The sequence below is a fragment of the Rhagoletis zephyria genome, unplaced genomic scaffold, assembly GCF_001687245.7.
Source record: "Rhagoletis zephyria isolate East Lansing unplaced genomic scaffold, Rhagoletis_zephyria_1.1 Rzeph_scaffold_00012, whole genome shotgun sequence".
Taxonomy (NCBI): Eukaryota; Metazoa; Arthropoda; class Insecta; order Diptera; family Tephritidae; genus Rhagoletis; species Rhagoletis zephyria.
In genome coordinates, this window is record NW_016157096.1 from 101,391 (window position 1) to 121,904 (window position 20,514).

A 20,514-nucleotide genomic window follows, 5' to 3' on the forward strand; every position below is an offset into this window, starting at 1 on the left:
TGATACTTTTATTGAAAATCAATTAAGCGGTAGCAATGGAAATAAGCAAGCAAGACTATAAATAACAATAAAACAAATGCGCCTAGTTTTTGCACAACGCTGCAATAATATGCCTCGCCTCTGGGAATGGCTACACTCACACACACTCTTCATTAAAAATAAGACTAAAAGCATATAAATTTCCAATTAATATTTTCATTAGATTTTCAAAATTGAAAGGTTTGTGGAGATAAATCTTTGGTCATAAGCAATAACCATTTTTACCAGTGTTGTTATCGAAAAAAAAATTAGTTAATCCAAATAAAGACTGCTTATACAAATAAGCGAGCCCGTTTGTCAACCATATTATATTCAATACCCTCTATCTGCAATTTTCACAAAAACTACTTTGTGATGTTAGAACCCTTCTGGGACTTAAATGTCATCACTGATGCTAATTCTGACTTTGCAATTGAATAGTAAATTCCTCTGTCAAGCGTTATACAAGATAAGCATTAATACCAACGATGACAGTTAAGTCTTAGGTGGATTTTTATATCAGAGTTTCATTTTTGTGGAAAGTGCAGATAGAGTGTATTGAATATAAGCCCTCGATATATAACTTAATTCTTTCTTGGTTTTACAAGAGAGATTTTTAAGCAAGAAAACACATAATACTGAACATTTTAGTTTGAAAAAAAAACCTTTATTATTAACATTGAATTTTCACCAAATTTTGAATTGTAACTGTTTAAGTGCTTGATCGCAATTTCAATACCAATGTCCGTCACGCTGCGGTTGTGATCTCGTTTGATTTTCTGCTTATCCTTTGCCAAGTTCAGAATACAAACTGATTTAACAATTCTTCTTTTTCTTTTTTTGAAGTCACATTCATGAAATTGAAACAAAATTTTTTCAAATTTCACCCAAATTGGCGCTCGACCACAATTTCAGCTAATAGTTTTACCATGACCAAGTTGCAACTTCAACTGAAATTGAGAATAGTGAACGAATTGCGTCCATGGAAACACACTATTAGGCGTCATTATCAAATCGATTTGAAAAAATGAAGGGAAACTTAAATTGGATTTTGAACATGGCTTCAAAACTGGTCCAAGCTCTTCCAAGCTACATCATTGCTGTATAAGTTGATACCTTGACTTTTAATATTTGTTGTCTTCAATCACTCCGTTTTCCAAGTTATGTATACTCCTCGTATGATGATTAAATTTCCAAAACATTTTCATTTTTAATTCAAGCATATACAATATGAAAATAAATTTCATTTTCACTTTGCATATCGATTTTCACGCCAACCCCTTGAACCCTCTTAATTAGCACACAAGTTCTTGATAGCGCACTTTTTTCACTGTCAAGGTGTATTCCATGGAATCAGTGTGCTTTTAATTGGTGCATTATTTACTTGCTAGCCCGTTTTCAACTGCATCCGCTATTGATTGAATTTGGTACGTACATATGTATGTATATAAATATGTATGTATATTGTAGCTCAGTGTGCAATGCCGAAATCGAAAATACTCGTAATTAAAATTACGTACTTACATATGTATGCATCTGCAAACTTTTGTACTTATACCTAAAATAGCACTCAAATGCAGGTACTTGGAATTTTATGCTACATTTGAAATCACTGCCAATTTGAGAGCAGTTCAAGTTTAATTACATATGTTCGCTTGAATGTGTTACATAATTTCGAATTGAGTGCAAAATACTTTACTTGGGCTTAAAGTTGCTACATTTACACATTCATACATAAAATTCCTTGCATTTACACACACAGTAATACCTACATATGATATTGCTGTATAAATTTCGCATCACTCTGCGAGTTATAAAAATATCAATTGCCTTCACGGAAGCCACTTATTTTCACGTTTATTTATGCGAAAGTGCCAAATTGTGTAGGCACCTTTGATTTATTTTTCATTGGTAAATAAAGCATCACTAAATTATGCTATAAAGCGTTAAGTATATAAATATATATTAAGAGAAAACTGGCATAGCTACTTTGTCTGTGTGCCGTTATTACTTTAACGAAGTTTGATTCCCATCCAGAAGATAATGAAGAAGTTACCTAGTGGCCTATAAAGAGGATATCTTCTTTACACCGACAAATCCAATATGAATTGCGGGGTGGGAGCGGCAGTCTACACTGAAGTAGTCGGTGTTTCTCTGCCTCAACGTTTGGGAAAGGACACAAGCATCGTCCAAGTGGGAAGTTCTAGTTATCCTTGAAGTCTTTAAAATCTTAGATAATAGAGTCGGTTACAAAAATAAAGCAACAATATATTCTGACAACGGCATACAGATAGACGGTGCGATTAGCAGGAGTATCTCCGGTTAACAAAACGAATGCCGAATTTCCACTAGGCATTGAACTGACAAAAAGTGTATGCCATTTAAAAAAATGCCATGTGGAAATGAACTTAATGACAATTTTTTTTAACGTAATGACACGATTATTTTTAAATGAACAACTTTGTCATTTGTCATTTTTGCCATTTAGTACCTAGTGTAAATCCAGTATAAGGAATTCAAAATACATATGCGCCCAGCCTGTCTTGTCTGGGTTCCCGGACACATACATATGCAGGTACATCCAAGGCAATGAGAGCGCTGATGAATTTTGTGAAGACGGAAGCCTGCTTGTCTTAGAATAATCCCAAAAGAAATTAATATGCATTTCGTTCAACTGGCTAGAAACAAGTATTCAGATATACATACATATGTATGTACAGACTTGTTTGGGTTTGCCTAATATATGATAGAGAGTGGTATTCAAAATTGAAGCAGCCATCACTGGCAACTAGACCTTAGGCAAACATGAGAAAAAATAGTAGTATTCTATAATAGAAATTGCCGCAGCTGTTAGCTAAAAGATAGAGAAGAAGGTGGCCAGCATTTTCTATGTGAATGCTCAGTCCTGTCGAATATTAGATATAAAAACTGGGAAGGCACCTAACTAGCAATACAACTTGCATACCTATCGGGAGCTTTCATAAGCTAAGTGGGTAAATTCATCAGAGAATGCAGATGTTCCGACCAACAATAACCCAAACTGGTGGCATCCTCTTCAATAGAAGGAGAATATTGGTAAGCTTTATTCCCATCAGGTTTCAGAAATTTGATGGAAATCTCACGTTGAGTATAAGTAACACCTCCAAAACCTACTACATTTTTGCAATAAATCGGTCTTTGACAAAACTCCTGTCTGTCACCAAATGGTATCCTCTATGATCAAACCCATTATCAATTATGCATCAGATCAATCAAATACATATACTGTCTTACGTAGTGGTAATACACACCTCTAACCACTCAGCCACACACAACAGTATTTGCTTTTAAATTTGTAAGAACACTTACATATTTACCTATGCAAGTGTGTTTGGTTATTGTCACTCCAAAGTTTAGCGAAGCTTATAACGATTTACAGCCACATAAATTCGTAAGCAGATTACCCATGCTTACTTTTAAAAAGCAAAGTGTTCACATAATCGACTTAAAAGTTCAGTGGACTAAAATACCCATAAATGGGCTAAGTGTATAAAGTATTTACTTCAATGTTTTTCAACACAAACGCCAGACACTGCGTTGAGACAGTTGAATATAAAATTTTATGTACATTATTTTACATTTTGGGTATTCACAAGTCGTGTTAAGTGTCTTAATGTCTTAAAATCGTAAAATTTATCAATGTCAAACATCGGTTAACGTGATTTAGAAGATTTGTAGGACGTATTAAGAACCAATAATATATTTCCTATTAGTTCAAAAATATTTGTGTAAAGTTACGAACCACCTAAAAAGATTTAACGACGCTTAACATGTCTTGTGAATCCCCTAATTAATTTATTTCAATTGGATTTATTTTATTTTATTAAGAAATCTATATAAGTAGCAAAAAAAATCTTACACAAACTAGGAAATAACGCAGCGCTAGCAACCGAAGCTTTCAGCTAAAAATATGTAGACAAGTAAGTATTTACGTAAGCGCTTCACATTCCTTGTCAACCCACTTATAGATGTACTCAGTGCCCGTGGAAACAATGAAAATACATAATATCTGTCTGCAAATGACATTTTGTATATCTACTGCATATTGTATTTGTATTTCGTTTACTATAATTGAATAAAGTAAACAGAAGATGGTTGACTAAATCTTTACCTGTATCATACTAAAGCTGTACAATTTACAATGTTTTTGTTAAGATAGAAAATGCTCTTGCGTGATTTTGCCGGCACTGTATCAACTTAATTGTATTAGAGGCTGATGGGCATCAACTTTTTAATCAAAGAAAAAACTTCAGTTCAGAATAAATACAACATTTTGCTCCACGTCGGCCTTTTACCATAGCGCTAAATACATACATATTTATACAATTTTGGAAATGAACGTGTGGTTGCACGTGGCGTATGAGCAACATTCAGGTGTTTAAAACCATGTAGGGATAGGTAAGAGGAAACCCATTGGTCATCACAATGATCTTGCACTAGCATTTCGAACAACACACTCCCCCCTTCTGTCATAATTCTGCTGAAAATTTTCATTCAATTTGTTCCTAGAAAAACAAGACCAAATAAACTATTGGCAAAAACTCGATGATGCTTTCGCAAGAAATATGCCATATAAAATTATCCAGAGATAATTGAAGAGGGTATCGAATTTCACAAACAAATTTTATGATAATGTTCTTGGAGTCGCAAAAATGGGGAAAGCTTCAAAGCTTTTACAACCAAATGCGTTTTTTCTTTTAATTGTTTTCTGAACGTCTAGGAACATGTACTTCTGTACGCATTTTCATCTTCAATATTTGGTTCGTGCACGCTAACTAAGTGTAAGTTATTTCATGTACATACATGCATACATATGTAAGTAAGTATATGTGAATATAAATACGTGTTAACACAACTGCCATACTTAGTAGTTCATTGAAAAGTTGCGCAGCAGCACGTAATAGCCGTGTATACTCATGGGCATCCTGGTTAGCACGAGTTTGTCAAAAACCCATCTTTGTACTAATATATGTATGTATGTATGTATGTATGTGCATATCTACTTACTTACAATACATTAGCATGGGCTCCTCACGCTGGCACGTTTGTGGCTTCTACTATAAAAGTTGTGCTTAGCAAGACTAAAACAGGTGGAAGCGTGCTTTTGAAAGGGGAGAAAAATCGGCAAGGAAATAGAAAAAAATTTTAAATAAAAATTTAACAGAATTTACTTTAATGTAGCCCACTGTAAGCAAATAACATTCGATAGGATTTTTAATACATAAGGAATATGAAATGTGTGTATGTATGTACATTTTCACTTTAAGTTGTTCACTAATGTGATCAAAATTTTTTTTAAAGAACATCAAAGTTTCGGTTTTAAAAGAATTTTAGTAAAAAATTTTAAGCAGAGAATTCGAATCAGTGCCAAAAAAGGCCCATGGTGCATGAATCAAATGCACTCACTAACTACTCGTATGTATGCCAGCATCGTTTAGGTCGGTACCTTCCACACATTTGTACACCTACATACATATATGTACACTATTCCGGCCATTACAATTCCGCACTGAATTTCCATTATTATTTTTTTCTTTTTGACACTAATTACCTACTTCCATTGTGCTCTAGGCATTGTTTTTGCTTATGGTTTTATTCACATTCCCTCTTTATTTACATCCGTTAGCTGATTACGAATATTAAACACATTTGTCGGCAGCCATTTTATGTTAATGTGTGACCTCTAATGTTCTTTGTATATAAGTGAAAATTTTATGATTTTGTATATGTATGTATGTATGTATGTGTATGTACGCCAACTTTTATAAATGCAGTCATAATATTTAAGGCAGGCGGCAAAGTTAATGCACATTGTACATATGTGAACGCACATTGCAGAAAAAAATTGTAAATTGATTAAAAATAACCCATTTGCTGTTAGTTTTTTTGCGGGATTTCTAAAAAATATATAATTTGTAGTTAGCTACAAAAAGCTAACTTGAAACTAGTTGACAAGTAATGCAGGAATAATGCAGAAGATTGTTTTCTTTAAACGCGTTTCTATTTAAATATCCTGCACTTCGCAAATACTTTCTCGAGTTGAGGACAAATAAAGGTGATGTCAAAATTTCATATTATCATTTTGAAGTTATGTCCGACGGAGTTTGAATATGGGACCACCTGCAGCAGAATATGTACATCAATATGATATGTAATAAAATAAGTCAATTAAATGAAAAAAAATAAATATTTTGTTTTTCCTATTGATATTTTCTGTCCAAAAGTAGTCAGTTACATCAAATGCAGAGGTAACCACCCTTGACTACATCTAATGCAGAGGTGACCACCCTTGACTATTTAAAAATTTGACGGCAAAATAAAAATCCTAATTTAACGTGTATTATTTATCGAAAATTAAAATTAAAAAACAATGATCTAAAAATAAAAATCAATCATCATATAAACCTCAATAACTTCGTTGAAATAAATATCATTACGCAACAATTATATAATAATAATAATTAAACAGCTGTTTTCGCTTCCTGCTTTAAATGCAAAACTATTTAAGTATGCCCATCATTGCCACCATGTTGTCTAAAGTTAGCAGCGTTTCACGTGTTTACAGAAGACTTTCAGTTTTCCACTTCCTACAATCAGGTTTGAGTGGCCGTCATTAAAAACAGCGTTGCATTTCACTTACATAAATATCAAATCAAATTCAAATCTCATGCTGGTCATTACATACCTTACAAATTATATCTATTCCTTGCTTATAAGTATTTTCCCCGTTCCAAAAAAAAAACTTCCTCTCAGTTTCAAATTCAAGAAATACTATACTATACTATATGTACATATATTTTAAATCAAATTTTATATTTTTTTCAACCATTGCAGAAATATCTTGTGAATACGGACAAAAGTGGCGAATTGACCGTAACAGTACAGGTAAAGTACATCATCAAACACGTACTTAAAAAATATAATTTGAACTATAAAGCTTCTCCAAAAGGCTTTCAGCTTTTAAAATACTTCATAATTATAACAAAATAAGAAGTAAAAACATTTAATTTCACTTCACTTAATTTTTCCATCAGGGCGACTTGACACAACAAGAGAAACGAGCCGTCTTTATAACAGTCCACGATCTGGGATGCAATCGTAAGTTTATTAAAATTTATTTATGATTTTTATTTTTTTATTTTATTTTTTTTGCGCGCAGCAACCACGTACTCGTAGTCATAAATTAAGTAAATTTCTGTTAACGGTCAAATGCGCAAAGTAATAAATGAAAATACTGCATTCACAATAAACAAAAAGGCATGCAAAGTAATATAAAAGTTAAATATGTAGCAGCGCGCAAAAAAAAACCATCCAACATTTTCACTGTGAGCCATTTTATTAAATGGTTGTATTTACTTGTATACTTGTATTTATATATATACGCACCTATTTACTTTATATCTATGCCAGAATATGTACATGTAGCTGGTCACCTTATTTATGTTGCGATTTTTCCCAGCGAAATGATTTATGTACCGTGAAATGCCATAAAATGTTAAGAAAATAACACAAGTTAAAGGATGAAAGCGATGCTTAACAAATGAAGGAGAAATTAAGAATAAAAAAACAGTCGCATAGAAATTCCTACACCAATTGTTATTTGCCTTTTTATTTTATTGAAGAACGCATAGCTTAACAGACAGTCTCCTGGCATTTATGCATGTACATTAGGGTGTATCACTCTGTATGACAAAAAAATCGGTATTGATTTTCCAACGGAATATAATACAATGTTTGTAATATTTTAATACTTTGGCCAAAATATTTCGGAAAAGTCTTAAGAAAATATCTCCAAAAATCAATTTTTTTAAAAGTAAAATTAATTCTCCTAAAAAATCACTTCACATGATAGAAGATATTTAGCTTAAAAGTTATGCATAAAACTGCTTAAAACTTTTATCAAGGGTATAAGAATAGTCAGATTTTTGGGGATATTTCCAAATCGGTCTAGCCCACGTAAATCTTAATATTTTTCCGAAATGTTTTGGCCGCAGCCTTAAATGTAATCAGTTCTATAATTCAGATGAAAAAACCGCAACTTTTTTTTGGTGATGCTCCCTAATATACATACATACAAGTATATCACAATAAAATTTGTTCTTATTAATTTTCTTATCTCGCCTCGCAGATAATTCATTCCAGGAATTCGTCAGCAGTCCATGCATGACCGAAATCAAGGAACGTTCTTGTTTCATACATATCGATGTACCAGGACACGCTGATAATGCAGATCCTTTACCTGACAAGTAAGTTAAATAGCCATCTAATAGGTTAAGTATCAAAAAAAGAAAATGTCGGTAAAGTTGAAAAAGAGTTCAAACTTAACATCACCGGATCCTAATATAGAATAGGTTTGTAAGTTCAAGAGTTCGTAAACCAACTAGCAGTTTTAGCGCAAAATAGGGGAAAAGAGAAGATGTAGATATTTCTTCTTCGATTTTCGAATGAGAGCAAATAACACTTATCTAAAGGTAGGGGCCCGCTAAATGGGAGATTTAATCTAAAGCAACAATGATGAATTCCTTTAAATTTGAGATCGAGAACCGCTTGAGAAAATACGGTTTTGCGATTATAATTATTAACAGTTTTTCTTTCCGGTTTTGTTAAATGCTTTAAATACAAGAACAAGAGAAAATATAATTAATTTTTGAACTTCAAGTCAATTTTCTATTTATGCGGAACATCATTTCCCAAAATAATAAGTAAATGTGTATATATTAGGATGCATCACTCTCCATAAAAAAACATCGGTACTGTTTTTCCATCGGAAATATAAAATGTATTATATTTTATGACTTCCGCCAAAATACATTAGAAATTTTTAAGATTTACATGAGGTGGACCTATTTAAAAATACCTCAAAATATTAGTTTCTAAAAATATTTTTTCTTAAAAAATCGCCTCAGATGACTCTTCTACCTTCTATAATAAGCTTTAAAAATTTAAAACATTATGGCAGAAGTCTTAAAATATAAAAAAACTTTTTTTTTGGTGATGCACCCTAATGTAAGTATGTACATATATACATAGTCAAGAGTTTTACGTATTTATACTAACGAACATATCCATATTTTCTCCTTTTTTCCAGCTTCCAATTTCCTTCATTGCAAACCCTTGGCGAGGATCTCATCACTGTTTTGGACTTTCTACATGTCAAATATGTGATGGGTCTGGGCGAAGGTGCCGGCGCTAATGTGCTGGCACGTTTCGGATTGGCGCATCCATCGCGTGTGCTTGGCTTGGTGTTGATTAATGCTACCGGCAGCGCAGCAAGCGTTTTGCAATCCTTCAAAACCAAGGTGAGTGTAAGTGCGACTGGCCACTCAGGGCAGGAATAAGGATTCCGGAAGTAATTTTAAAGCGAACAAAAAAACATTTTTTAATTGAAAGTAATCTTTAATAAACACTGATTTTAATTATAGCTTATTCAATGGAAAAACGATGATATAGCACAATCGGCTGAAAGCTTTTTGATGTATCACAAATTTGGACATGTAAGTATGCAATGGCGCAATGGTTTTGTGTGTGTTCTTTGATGTTTGCCTGTGTGTATGTGTGTAACTAATTGTTTTTAGAAAATGCACAAATCAGTGTGTTTTATGTACAAAAACACCCCAAAATTCGAATTATACAACAATTAATTATATGTAAAAATTATCGGTACTATACTAAATTGCGTGTCAGCTATGTGTGTAACTTTTAAATGGCGATTAAATATAGAAATAACATTTTTTAATTTTTTTCTTTTTTGCAATTGAAACATACACAAAAAAAAACTTGCCTTGGGCTGACGTATTTAATAAACGCAACATAATATGATACTCTTTGCTGACATTTTTTCTATATCTGAAACTATTCGTCATCTGCCAGGTTATGGAGGTATAACAAAACCTACACACATACATCTATAACTTACATACATATATTAGTAAACTCACTTCTTCAACATAAATCAGCTTTGAATTGTTGCTTTATTCAATTTACCTCTTAACTGAAAACACTTCTGTTTCTAAAATTCTTTGATGATGAGGTTTCGAGTTTCATGCTTTGTTTAAAAGTCACACATTTTCCTACTGCATAACGCGAAGCTTTGTTTTTACATACACATGTGTTTATCTATTTAGTTATTTAAAAGATATATTCATATTTCTCAATCCATGTCAAAATTCCTTAGTCGCCCGGATTTACATTTTAAAAAAGATATATTAAAAAAAATTAAAATAAAAAAGTTGCAGAATTTTAAAATTTAAAAAATCGTTAAAGCAAAAACTTATATACCTTTTTAGCACAACCTCTTTTATACCTTTAACTGATCTTACAAGATCCTGAAATTTAAATAAAAAATAAATTTAAATTTAATAAAATTTTGTACAGTTTGCAGAAAGTTAAAGTTCAAAAATTTATGTCTGAAAAAAGACCTTCTAGAAAAGTTAAAGGATATTTTAAGATCTTATAAAAAAATTATTTTAAGTTTTTACTTTTACGTTATTTTTCATTTCAAAATTTTGTAAATTTTTTCATCTTTCGAATTTTATATATACATTTCTTGTAGTCCTAAATATAACTTTTACAACGAAACTAAAACGAATTCTGTAAAATAAATTTTAAAGTTCAGAATTTTGCATGAATTTCGAAAAAAAAATAATGTTTTTTTCGTTTGGCGTGATATGTTGAAATAATATATTGATTTGTATGTAGATATTTACTTAATGTAGCATTAAAGTTGTATGCCGCATTTCCACTAGACATTAAAATGATTAATCCGTCGCCGCTATTTCTTAATTTCCAATTTTCACATTATAATTTTAATGTTCATTTATTGCCAGTTTTTCAGTGCATGGCTTACTGGTTTAAACTAAGATTAGCCAATCAAATGTCAGCCAGCTGTTCGATATAAACGCAGTTTACATAATCTAAGTTTAAACTGGCACTGAAAAACTGTCACTAAATGAAAACATTAAAATTTTAATGACAAAAATGTCGAGTGAAAATAAGGCATTAGTTCTAGACTTACCCTTAAAATAGAAACTTGTGTACTCTATTGAAATCCTGATCCCAATTTGGCGGAATCCTCACACGTATAGTTGCTAGAAGTGGCAAAATTTTACCTCCAGTGTGCTTTATAAACAAATGTGTTTTATTAAAAAATAATAATAATGAGTTTCTAAAGTTTGCAGCTCATTTTCCTTTATTTTTGCTTTAGTTCCAGGTAATTATCACACAATTCAGCTTAGCTCACAGCGATTTCCAGCAAATACTCACAGCTCACCTAAATAAAATACAAATTTGCCTAGTTCCTTTTGAATTCCAATTTAATTCATTATTATTGTATGTAGATTCTGCACGTATTCCGTTTTCTCTAGTTTCACATACATACATACATACATGTATAATACATATTTGCGCGGCATTAAATAATTTCGCTCTCCATTAAATCCCCACTTTGTTATTAAAGTTTTTGTGTTCACAATTTATTTATACAGAGGTAGAACAATAGATGCGAGACTTTTTAAAGATTTCGATTTGCTACTTTAAGCTTCAACTAAACAATAACTTTGATTTTCCTTCAACCTTCAATCATTTACATGCCCGCAATTTGCAATATAATCATCTGCATTGGATGTGTTATCACTATTTTGCCAGAGGATTCTCTATAATTTTTAGCTTAGCTTAGCTTTCTATAATCAAAAAGTACCCAAATTCATAAAAAATTAAGATAACTTTAAATGCTTTATGAATTGACAATTTTTATAAAAGTAGTACTTTATAAAGCTCTTTAAAACATTTTTTTTTTTAACCAAAAATACACAAGTTTGTCCCCCCATAAATAGATATGTATACATACATAATTCGAGTCAAAATTTTATAAATATAAAAATTTACATTAACATTTGTATCATTTCCATCCATTAAATGCCCTTTTCTGTACTCCATCGCTGATTCTTGGACTATGTATTTCATCACATTGCCTATTTCCAAACTATCACATCCACCACCACAAAAAAAAAACAAAAAAATTTTGTCGCCAAAAATTTGCTAAAAAATTATACATACATATAAATGTATATGTACATACATGTATAGCAATTGGTTGGTGATAATCCCGACAAGGAAAAAATTGTCACCGAATATCAGAAGCGTTTGCACAGCACTTTGAATAGCAAAAATGTGGGACTCTACGTCAAGGCATTCATGAGGTAAGAACTTTTTTTTTTTTAATAATTATATGCATTAAATATATGTATAGTAGTTAAAGTAAATTTCATAAAATAAAATACTACTGCGCGATCGGTTGATTATTTTAACACCTTTTTTTGGGTCACATCTCGTTTTCAATAGCCGCAAGGATCTTACATTGAAGGGCTGCAAGATTGATGTCATCTTAATCACAGGCATGTTGAGCCCCTATGCTTCCATGGTTGAGAAGGTAAAGTTGAATTAGTAAAAGAGACTTGCGTAGTTTTTTTAATTTTACAATTTTTTCGAATTTTCAGTTGCACAAGGATGTTGAGAAGGAAAAGGTGACCATTTTGAAAATAGAGCGTGCAGGCGATGTATTAGCTGATGCGGTAAGTAAATGACATTTCTAAGGGACAAAACACATGTTAATTAGAGCTTTTAGAAATAGGAAAAACGCAAGTGCCAGGTACTCACGGAATTTTATGTGTGAAAATTCAACAAAAAATTCATTTCATTTTATTCATTTTGTCGGGATTCACAACTACTTCGGCAATAGTGCAGGATCATTTCGATCCCGAACTTATCCCAAAATTGTCCTTAAGTTGCAAAAGTAGAATTCGTGAAGTTGTCCCTATATCATCTCGAACAAGTCTTCAAACGTTCCCGAGGAAATACTTACTAGTCGCGAAGTAAACCTGAACTAGGCCCTAAATGTGCCCGAACTTGTCCCAAAATAGGCCTGATAGGCCTGAAACAGTCTCAAATGATCCATAACCACACCCATAAAAGTTCCGAAATGGTCCTAAAGCAGTCCTGAACAGGTCCCGAAAAGATCCTACTACTTCATAAACCAGATGGTAACTTGTCTCGAAATGGGCCTGAAACAGCACTGAACAGAAATCAGAAATGTTCATTTGGAAACACAAGAAGCGATTACAGATTTTTTTCTGGGTTACACAAGAAGCGGTTACAAATTTTCTGCTGGGTTGGCGTCAGTTTTACCCACTCCGAGAACTACTATGTTTACAAAACAAACAACTTTGTAGATAAATCAATAATTTTATGTCAAAAATCTGACATGATGGTGTGAATAGCCAAGGTCTCATCTATAGATGGGCATACTTTTAGCAGGGGCTGATAAATCTGAATTTCATTTAAAATTGTATAATTTACCTTTCTTTTATTCTCCTTCGCAGCCCGCCAAAGTGGCACAGTCGATTTTACTCTTCTGCAAAGGTCAAGGTATTCTAACCTCTGTCGTTATGCCTGGTGTTGATCGTGGACGCGCTTACTCAACCAGTTCGGGTGGCTCCATGGATGGACAGAATGGCTCACGTAAACTTTCACGAGGCATCTCAATGGAAGATTACGATAAGCCAAATATACGCCGATTGAGTATTATTAACAACGAATCACCAAAGAAATAAATGCAAAAACATATTTAGTAAAATATGTAATAAATTGTTGCGTTTTGCTAAATTGAGTAAATATACATACGTATAACAAAAATGTTAGTTTTAAAATGATTTTACAAAGTATGTAAAAAATATGCATACAAACATATATGTGACAAATACTACATGAGCATGCTAATTATAGTGCAAAATTTGGGTTAGCTTATTTTTTTTTTTATAAAAAAGCACCAAAAACAATTTATTTTAATTTTGCTTTATAATAATAATAAGAAAATTAAAAATTTACTAGATATGATTTAAGAAAGAATTATTAAAAAAATTAATTCTTATGCTAATAATAGGAGTTTGCCTCAAGTCTAAATTGTGCAATTTCGACATTATTCGCAATTTCAGCTGCACGATTCTTAATTTGGCCAAACCAAAACCTGCCATCCGAAATTGTAAGTGAATCCCAATTTCAATGAAATTGTGAATACAACCCTGAAAATTGCTTATTGTGAACAATAAGAACATTAGTAAATGAAAAAAAACTGTCATCGAAATTGAAATTCATATTCAAATTGAAATTGCGAAATCTGGGCGTTGTGGAAACTTCCTATAATAAAATCAAAAAAAAAAATAATAATAAATCTCAAACGACTAATACAATAAATAATTAATGGCTCAACAATTTTATTGAGCTTGAGCTTGTTTTTACTTTGTTGCTGTTTATGCACAAAAATTTTCATTACAAACGGCCTCAAGCTCAAACAAATTTTTGAATATTAATTTCAAATTTAAATTTTGTTTCATACATACTAACATATATGTAAATGTATGTATGTATTCATTGCAATAACAAATTTCCTTTAAAGAAAAGCTTGAAAGTAGTGCAAATACACTTAGGCCCCCTGTACACGCTCACATATTAAGATTAGTGCTGAATATTAGTAGTTGTTGTTATTATTGCTGTATGTCTCAAACCCGATTAATTCATAAAATAAAATGTCAAAAGCCATCAAAATAAAAAATATTATAAATAGTGCAATCATGTACAAAAATTAAAAAATTAAAATCTCGCATTTTTCATACAAAAACCACAAGCCCACCTACAACGAAAGAAAACCAAGCATATCTTCCAAAATGAATTTTTCTTAAATCAACCAAAAAATACCAACAAAGAATGGAGCAAACAAAAAGCTTTCAACTACAAAATACCTCTCTGGTTAATGGAAAGCAGTAAGTACCTTTAATTTGCCAAATAAAGTACACCGGATAAACTTTTTTTCGAAATATACATACATACCTAATTATGTAGATATGTAGCACTTTTAAAAGCATTTACATGCACCTTTAATTCAAACAAAAAAACAATTGCTTTGGAAAGTTTTTTGAAAAATATCAAATTCATATTTTATTCGAAATAGCACGTTCTCACGCGCCCCAAATTGCGCAATTGGGCACTATTCCTAATTTAAGCTGAAACTGCGATACGGTTCTCAATTTGGTGAGAGAAAAACTGGATGTAATAGAAAATTGGGTTTAATCGACTCCAAAATGTTTTCACTGGAAATAATTTTCAAGCAAGAAGAATTAATGAACGATAAACCAAAATAAATTTAACTAAATGTTCCCACCAAAGGATCAAACGAAATTATAAATCACAGCATAAAAAAATTGGCATTGAAACTGCAATCAATCACTCAAACAGTTACAATCTCAAATTGACTTTGTGAATTGCGCAATTTAAGGATAGTGGAAATGCTATGTAAAATTTCAAATGGATTTAAGACAAAAATAATTTGCGTTGAATAATCTTATGAAGCTAAAAGAGAACAAAACGCACGAAGAAGAGGTTAAATGGAAAATTTTATCTGTAATTAGCTCAAAATTCTAGTGAAAAATTGTTTAGAGACGCAAACTGTTATACGTATTGCCTATACACAGCGACAAATTAGCAATGAAAAAAAGCATAGTCGTAAAAGTAAGAAAACACTAACGGTTTATAAAGAAATATAACCTTAAAAAACTTATCTTGAAATCTGAAAGCAATTCTAACCTCAAATTGTTAATACATTTATGTATATCTAGTAAAACACGCAGCAAAGTGTGTTTCGCGTTGTTCAACAACTAAAAACCTAAGCCAAGCCCAAAAAAAAAAAACAAACAAGTTGAAATCTTGATAGTAATTTCAAGCAGCATATGGAAGAATATTTTTGCACTCACAAACGCAATGGAGAACAATTTTTAATTCACGCAAATTTAATTCAATTAAGATATTTATTCGAACAAACAAAACAAACTTATTAGCCAAAGAGACAAATTATATATATATACATGTATGTATGTACAATTATTTTTCATTATAAAAAAGATCTTTATATTGTATTATCTACATTATTTAGAAAATTTATATTAGCGCTTAACTACAATCAAGTAATGGAACACATAACCTATATTATCGCAATGTCACACAGCAAATTGATAATTATGGGTCAATCCACGTTAAATCGTCAATTGGTTCGAAGCAACCATATTTGATTTGGATGAATTTTGGTCAGAAGTTTTTTTCTTCTTATATCATGTAATGAAGTTCTGCCAAAGGAAAAATTTAAAATATGCAAAATTTTAAATTTCACAATTTCCGGAATTTTATAAGCTTACTTTTTTGAATATCTCAAAAACTGTTATAGTTAATTTCGTTTTAATTAAGCGTAGGGTGCTTCTTAGATTTTATAGTCCTGCTTTTGACAATATTCAATATTACTGAACTGAAAATGAAAAGTTCAAAACAATTGATATTAGGCACCCCACGTTTTTTTTTTTGGTAAAATTTATTTTACTGTCAATCACTTTAATCCTATTTTAGGTTGGTTTTAAAAGTTGAATTCAATTAAGTTAAGGGAACTAAACGAAATTTGTATTTCTATATATTGCATTATTTTAGAATTCGTTTATATATAACCTCAAATGTCACTTTTAAAAAGAGAAAAGAACCCATTTTTGTAACTAAAATAATTTCTGAAATATTCAAAAAATAAAATTGCAATGTCAGGGAAATTTTAAAATTTTGAACGCTCAAACGAAATTTCCTTTGGCAAAACATCGTTACATGAAAATTCATGTAAATCAAAAATGCTTTATTTCAACCTTTTGGTCGATTTCATATGGATATTTATTAAACAGAAAGTTATAATATTTTATTAACGCATACATACATAAATTCAAATTACTAAAAATCAGAAAAATTAAAACCAAATTGTCTAATGCCAAAGTAAATAGCAAAGAGGAAAAATTAAATTGTTTAGATGAAGTTTATAAGAAACCTCAAAACAATTGTGTTTTATTTACTTTTCAACCCGGCGAAACGTATGTATGGTCGTACACTTTCGGAGCCTAAACAGTTCACACTAGTGATGGAATATGAAATATTCAAATTGTACCCAATTTGAGAAAATAATTGTATCTAAAAGAATACTAGCGTGCCTTAAAATTAATAATTTTTTTTACGCATTTCTCACATCGCTGAATAACTGAGCAGAAATACTAGGGGAGATCTGTCTGTACTAGGCCATCTCTAATTTTGGGATTTAGCAAACTAAAGGTCCAATCCGGTATTCCTCGGACTAAAACTAGTAAAACTGGCAAAAAATAAAAATTCGCTCAGAGCGAGAGAGTAACACTGAAAAGAACGGGATCGCTTTCTGACAACATCAACATAACCTCCAAATTTTGGTTGCAAAATTTTGCTTATTTTGTATGTAAACACGCTCATCTGAAAAATGTAAATAACAAAAAAATACTTTCAAACTCATCGGAAACCCTTTAAACAAGTAATTAAATACATTTCAACATGCATTAGCAGAGAACACTTTTCTTTTCTTTGCAATTTGGTTGTCAAACACACTACAGCTGATCGCTGGACACATTTACCGGAATTTACCAGCAAAAAATCTTCCGATTAAAATTGGTAACTTCTGACAGAGAGAGAACCATATTTATACTCTTTTTTGTCCTCTCAATTGTCAGAGAACCGAGTACGTGATCGATTTCCTGTAAAATCTGACTAATTCTGACTAGTCCGGACTCGTACGAGCTTGCAACTAAAGTTTTGCAGGGTGACGTTGAGCATAACTTCTGGCTCTGATCGAATTTGGTAAACCACTTTAAGCCCTTTGAGAATAAAAAATTTTTTAAACAAGGCGTATTATTTTCTTCATTAATTTCTGAATTAGTATAGTGGCCTTTTAAAGACCAATCTGTATGGTGGAATCCCCTCAACAATGCCTTCTTAGGTGCCCAGCGTTTGCCAGGCTAAGGTACTTTGGCTCTCACATCCTTAACACGTTCGCTGCCAGGCATCACATATATCTGTCAGCTGAGTTTTCACGTGCGACCACCGACACAAATGTGTGACGCCGGTTTAACTTAATTAAATTATACCTACATGCGCCGCGGTCTGCGATAGCGGGTTGTTAGATACAGTATGGTCTATAGGAAAGTCTGGCATACGTTTGCGACAAGTGGTCTCGGGATTACAGCTACCTGTAAAGTATGAGGTTATGTTTATTTACAGTGCACGTGTGAAAGTCTTTACTGACTTTAAGAGAGAAAATATTAGCTTCATAGTTAAATAAATACACAGAGGACGGTAAGTACATATATTTAGGCTTGTTTGAACATAATTAATTTGAACATAAAGACCAAGTAATTAGCCTATGTATTGAGCAATGTTTCAGAGAATATCATGCCCACACATATGTGTCCTATATATGTGTCCCCAATGACATACCCAATGACAACCAAAACCCCAAGCACTAGACAAAAACAAATAAAATCCTACCTGGTCTGTGATGACGCACTGCTTAAATACGCTTGGTAGTGAAAGTGCTAATAGCCCCGAGCAGCTCAGGGGCATTAGGATTAGCCGAATTCGTAATTACATAATAAGCTCGAGGCGTTTCATAGACCAAGTATTGAGTGTCGTTCAGAATGTGGTATCTCCTAATTGTCTAAGTGAGTCCCTGATACAAGGGGCTCACACCTAACCAATCTAACCTAGTTCGTCTGGCCTGAGTTTTGGCTTAATACATTTCAATATCCTTCTACTTATGATAAAGAGGCACGTTACCTCTGCCAGGTCAGCTGGTTTTGCTAAACGTTATTTAACACAGACTTAAGTGTTAGCTTGGGAGATTAGAAAATTCAGACAACGTGGCGTATACGCAACTCTTTTTCTTGCTGTCAAAAACCACTTTTAAATCGACAAAGAGATGGTCTAGATGGATTTCTAAAGCCACACACGAGTAAAACTCGTTGACAGTAGGCCTTATTTGTCCCCACAAATTGCTCGCTAAGAAGAATTTTAACGATGTTCAGAAGGTTAATTCTTCCGTAGTTGACGCATGGATAGATTGAAATAGTTGTATGCACTGCGAAAAAGTGACGCATACGACAGGGCTAACTTTCTTGAATTGTTTAGTCGTGTTGTGGGTCAATAAAAAAAGCTAATAGATTTGTGGCCTTATTCATGAAAAATAGAGTAGCTTTGAAAAAGGTCTATAAACTAAAGAATGTATGAAAATGTCATTTTATAAAGCTCTTTAAACCTACTTTATTGTTTATGAATAAGGCCATAAGTTTCTCATTTTTCGATGTGGGTATATTCAATATATTCTCAGCAAAGTCGGCCAGTTGCAGTCTACGCATGTGGGCTGAATTTTCTGTACGAATGTGATATCGTAACGGACGCATCTCTTCAAGCGCTCATAGAAGAGGTCTTTTGACGCACCATCCCTCTCTTCCGTCAGAGCTTGGCCACGCCTCGCTTGACTAGTTTAGTGTGCTAGTCCCAAATGCAGCGAACAGCCAGAAGCTGGGCCACATCTTTATTTCAAATATCGTTATATAGCGAGCCGCCTTCTCTAAGATAGATATCCGCTAGTAGCCGGATCGCATGGTAGATAGAACTTGCTGACTTCAGTGGATTCTTAAACCAATTCCTCAAATTTGCCCCCCTTAACCGTCTTTCTTTCTGCCGTAGTCCAAAGCTCCTCAAGAGTTGGTTACCCCAAATCGTGCTTGAGATACTCACGTTGCGCAATGTACGCGAACGTGCGAGAAAGAATTGAACCAAGAGATGTATGGTAAAAGTGAAAGTGATGCCCATACTGAAACTTGTGAAGTATGCGGAAATAGGTGAGTCCCATAGGCCGATTGTATAATTGGTGGCCAACAATAAGCAGGGGAGAGATGAACGGTCCCATGAAAGTCGGGTCTATGTAACAAAAAAAAGCTTGGGAAATTTTTATGCCGAGTGTTTCCCCAAGACCCAGAGCTTTTTAGGGCCCGTATTTTTTCGGAAATGAAGTTGGAAGACAAAAATATTTTGTTATGTTGATAAACACATATTAATGGGTTCGGAGTTTCTCTTAGCGGCCCTGTCAATATGTATATATTAAGTAGCATACCGGGCTCGCCTAAGAGCAGAACTTGACAAAAGGCTTTTCAGGCATCCACCGCTTTTCAGACTTTTAGCACTTAGATAGATAGATAGATAGTTAGTTAGTTCAATCCCTGTGACTGGTAGGTCTATTGTACCCTTAGGTCATCACAACACCTCGACTAGCCCTAGAGACGCTATAAATTTCATACTAGATCCCGGGGATAGAGAGCGTATGTTCTCTTCTCTTGGCCACAGGTGCCTTATGCTCCGCCCGATTAGAAGGTGTAAGAAGTACTTTATTCATAGTATATAAGATTTATTTGTCTGCGTGAAAGTACAACTCCATAACAAGCTTTCCAGGCTTTAAGAGTACAACTTCACAACAAGCTCTTAAAGCATTTCGCGCTTTTCGGGCTTTCGGCAATAGCTGAATTGTGT

General features: G+C 32.8%; 1 protein-coding gene across 4 annotated transcripts in view; it reads left to right on the plus strand.

The window, feature by feature from the left end:
* Positions 1-14,173, plus strand: part of LOC108358858 (uncharacterized protein ZK1073.1) — a 56,765-nt gene extending 42,592 nt beyond the window's left edge. For 3 of the 4 annotated variants that reach the window (XM_017610361.1, XM_017610379.1, XM_017610387.1), the window contains exons 3-12: positions 6,892-6,942; positions 7,092-7,155; positions 8,186-8,303; positions 9,146-9,356; positions 9,480-9,551; positions 11,261-11,266; positions 12,142-12,254; positions 12,397-12,484; positions 12,552-12,626; positions 13,434-14,173. In XM_017610361.1, coding sequence (XP_017465850.1) covers positions 6,892-6,942; positions 7,092-7,155; positions 8,186-8,303; positions 9,146-9,356; positions 9,480-9,551; positions 11,261-11,266; positions 12,142-12,254; positions 12,397-12,484; positions 12,552-12,626; positions 13,434-13,664 — 1,029 coding nt within the window. In that variant the 3' untranslated portion in view covers positions 13,665-14,173. The remainder of the gene's footprint in view (positions 1-6,891; positions 6,943-7,091; positions 7,156-8,185; positions 8,304-9,145; positions 9,357-9,479; positions 9,552-11,260; positions 11,267-12,141; positions 12,255-12,396; positions 12,485-12,551; positions 12,627-13,433) is intronic. The other variant, XM_017610369.1, reaches the window with a different exon arrangement.
* The last annotated feature ends 6,341 nt before the right edge of the window (positions 14,174-20,514 follow it).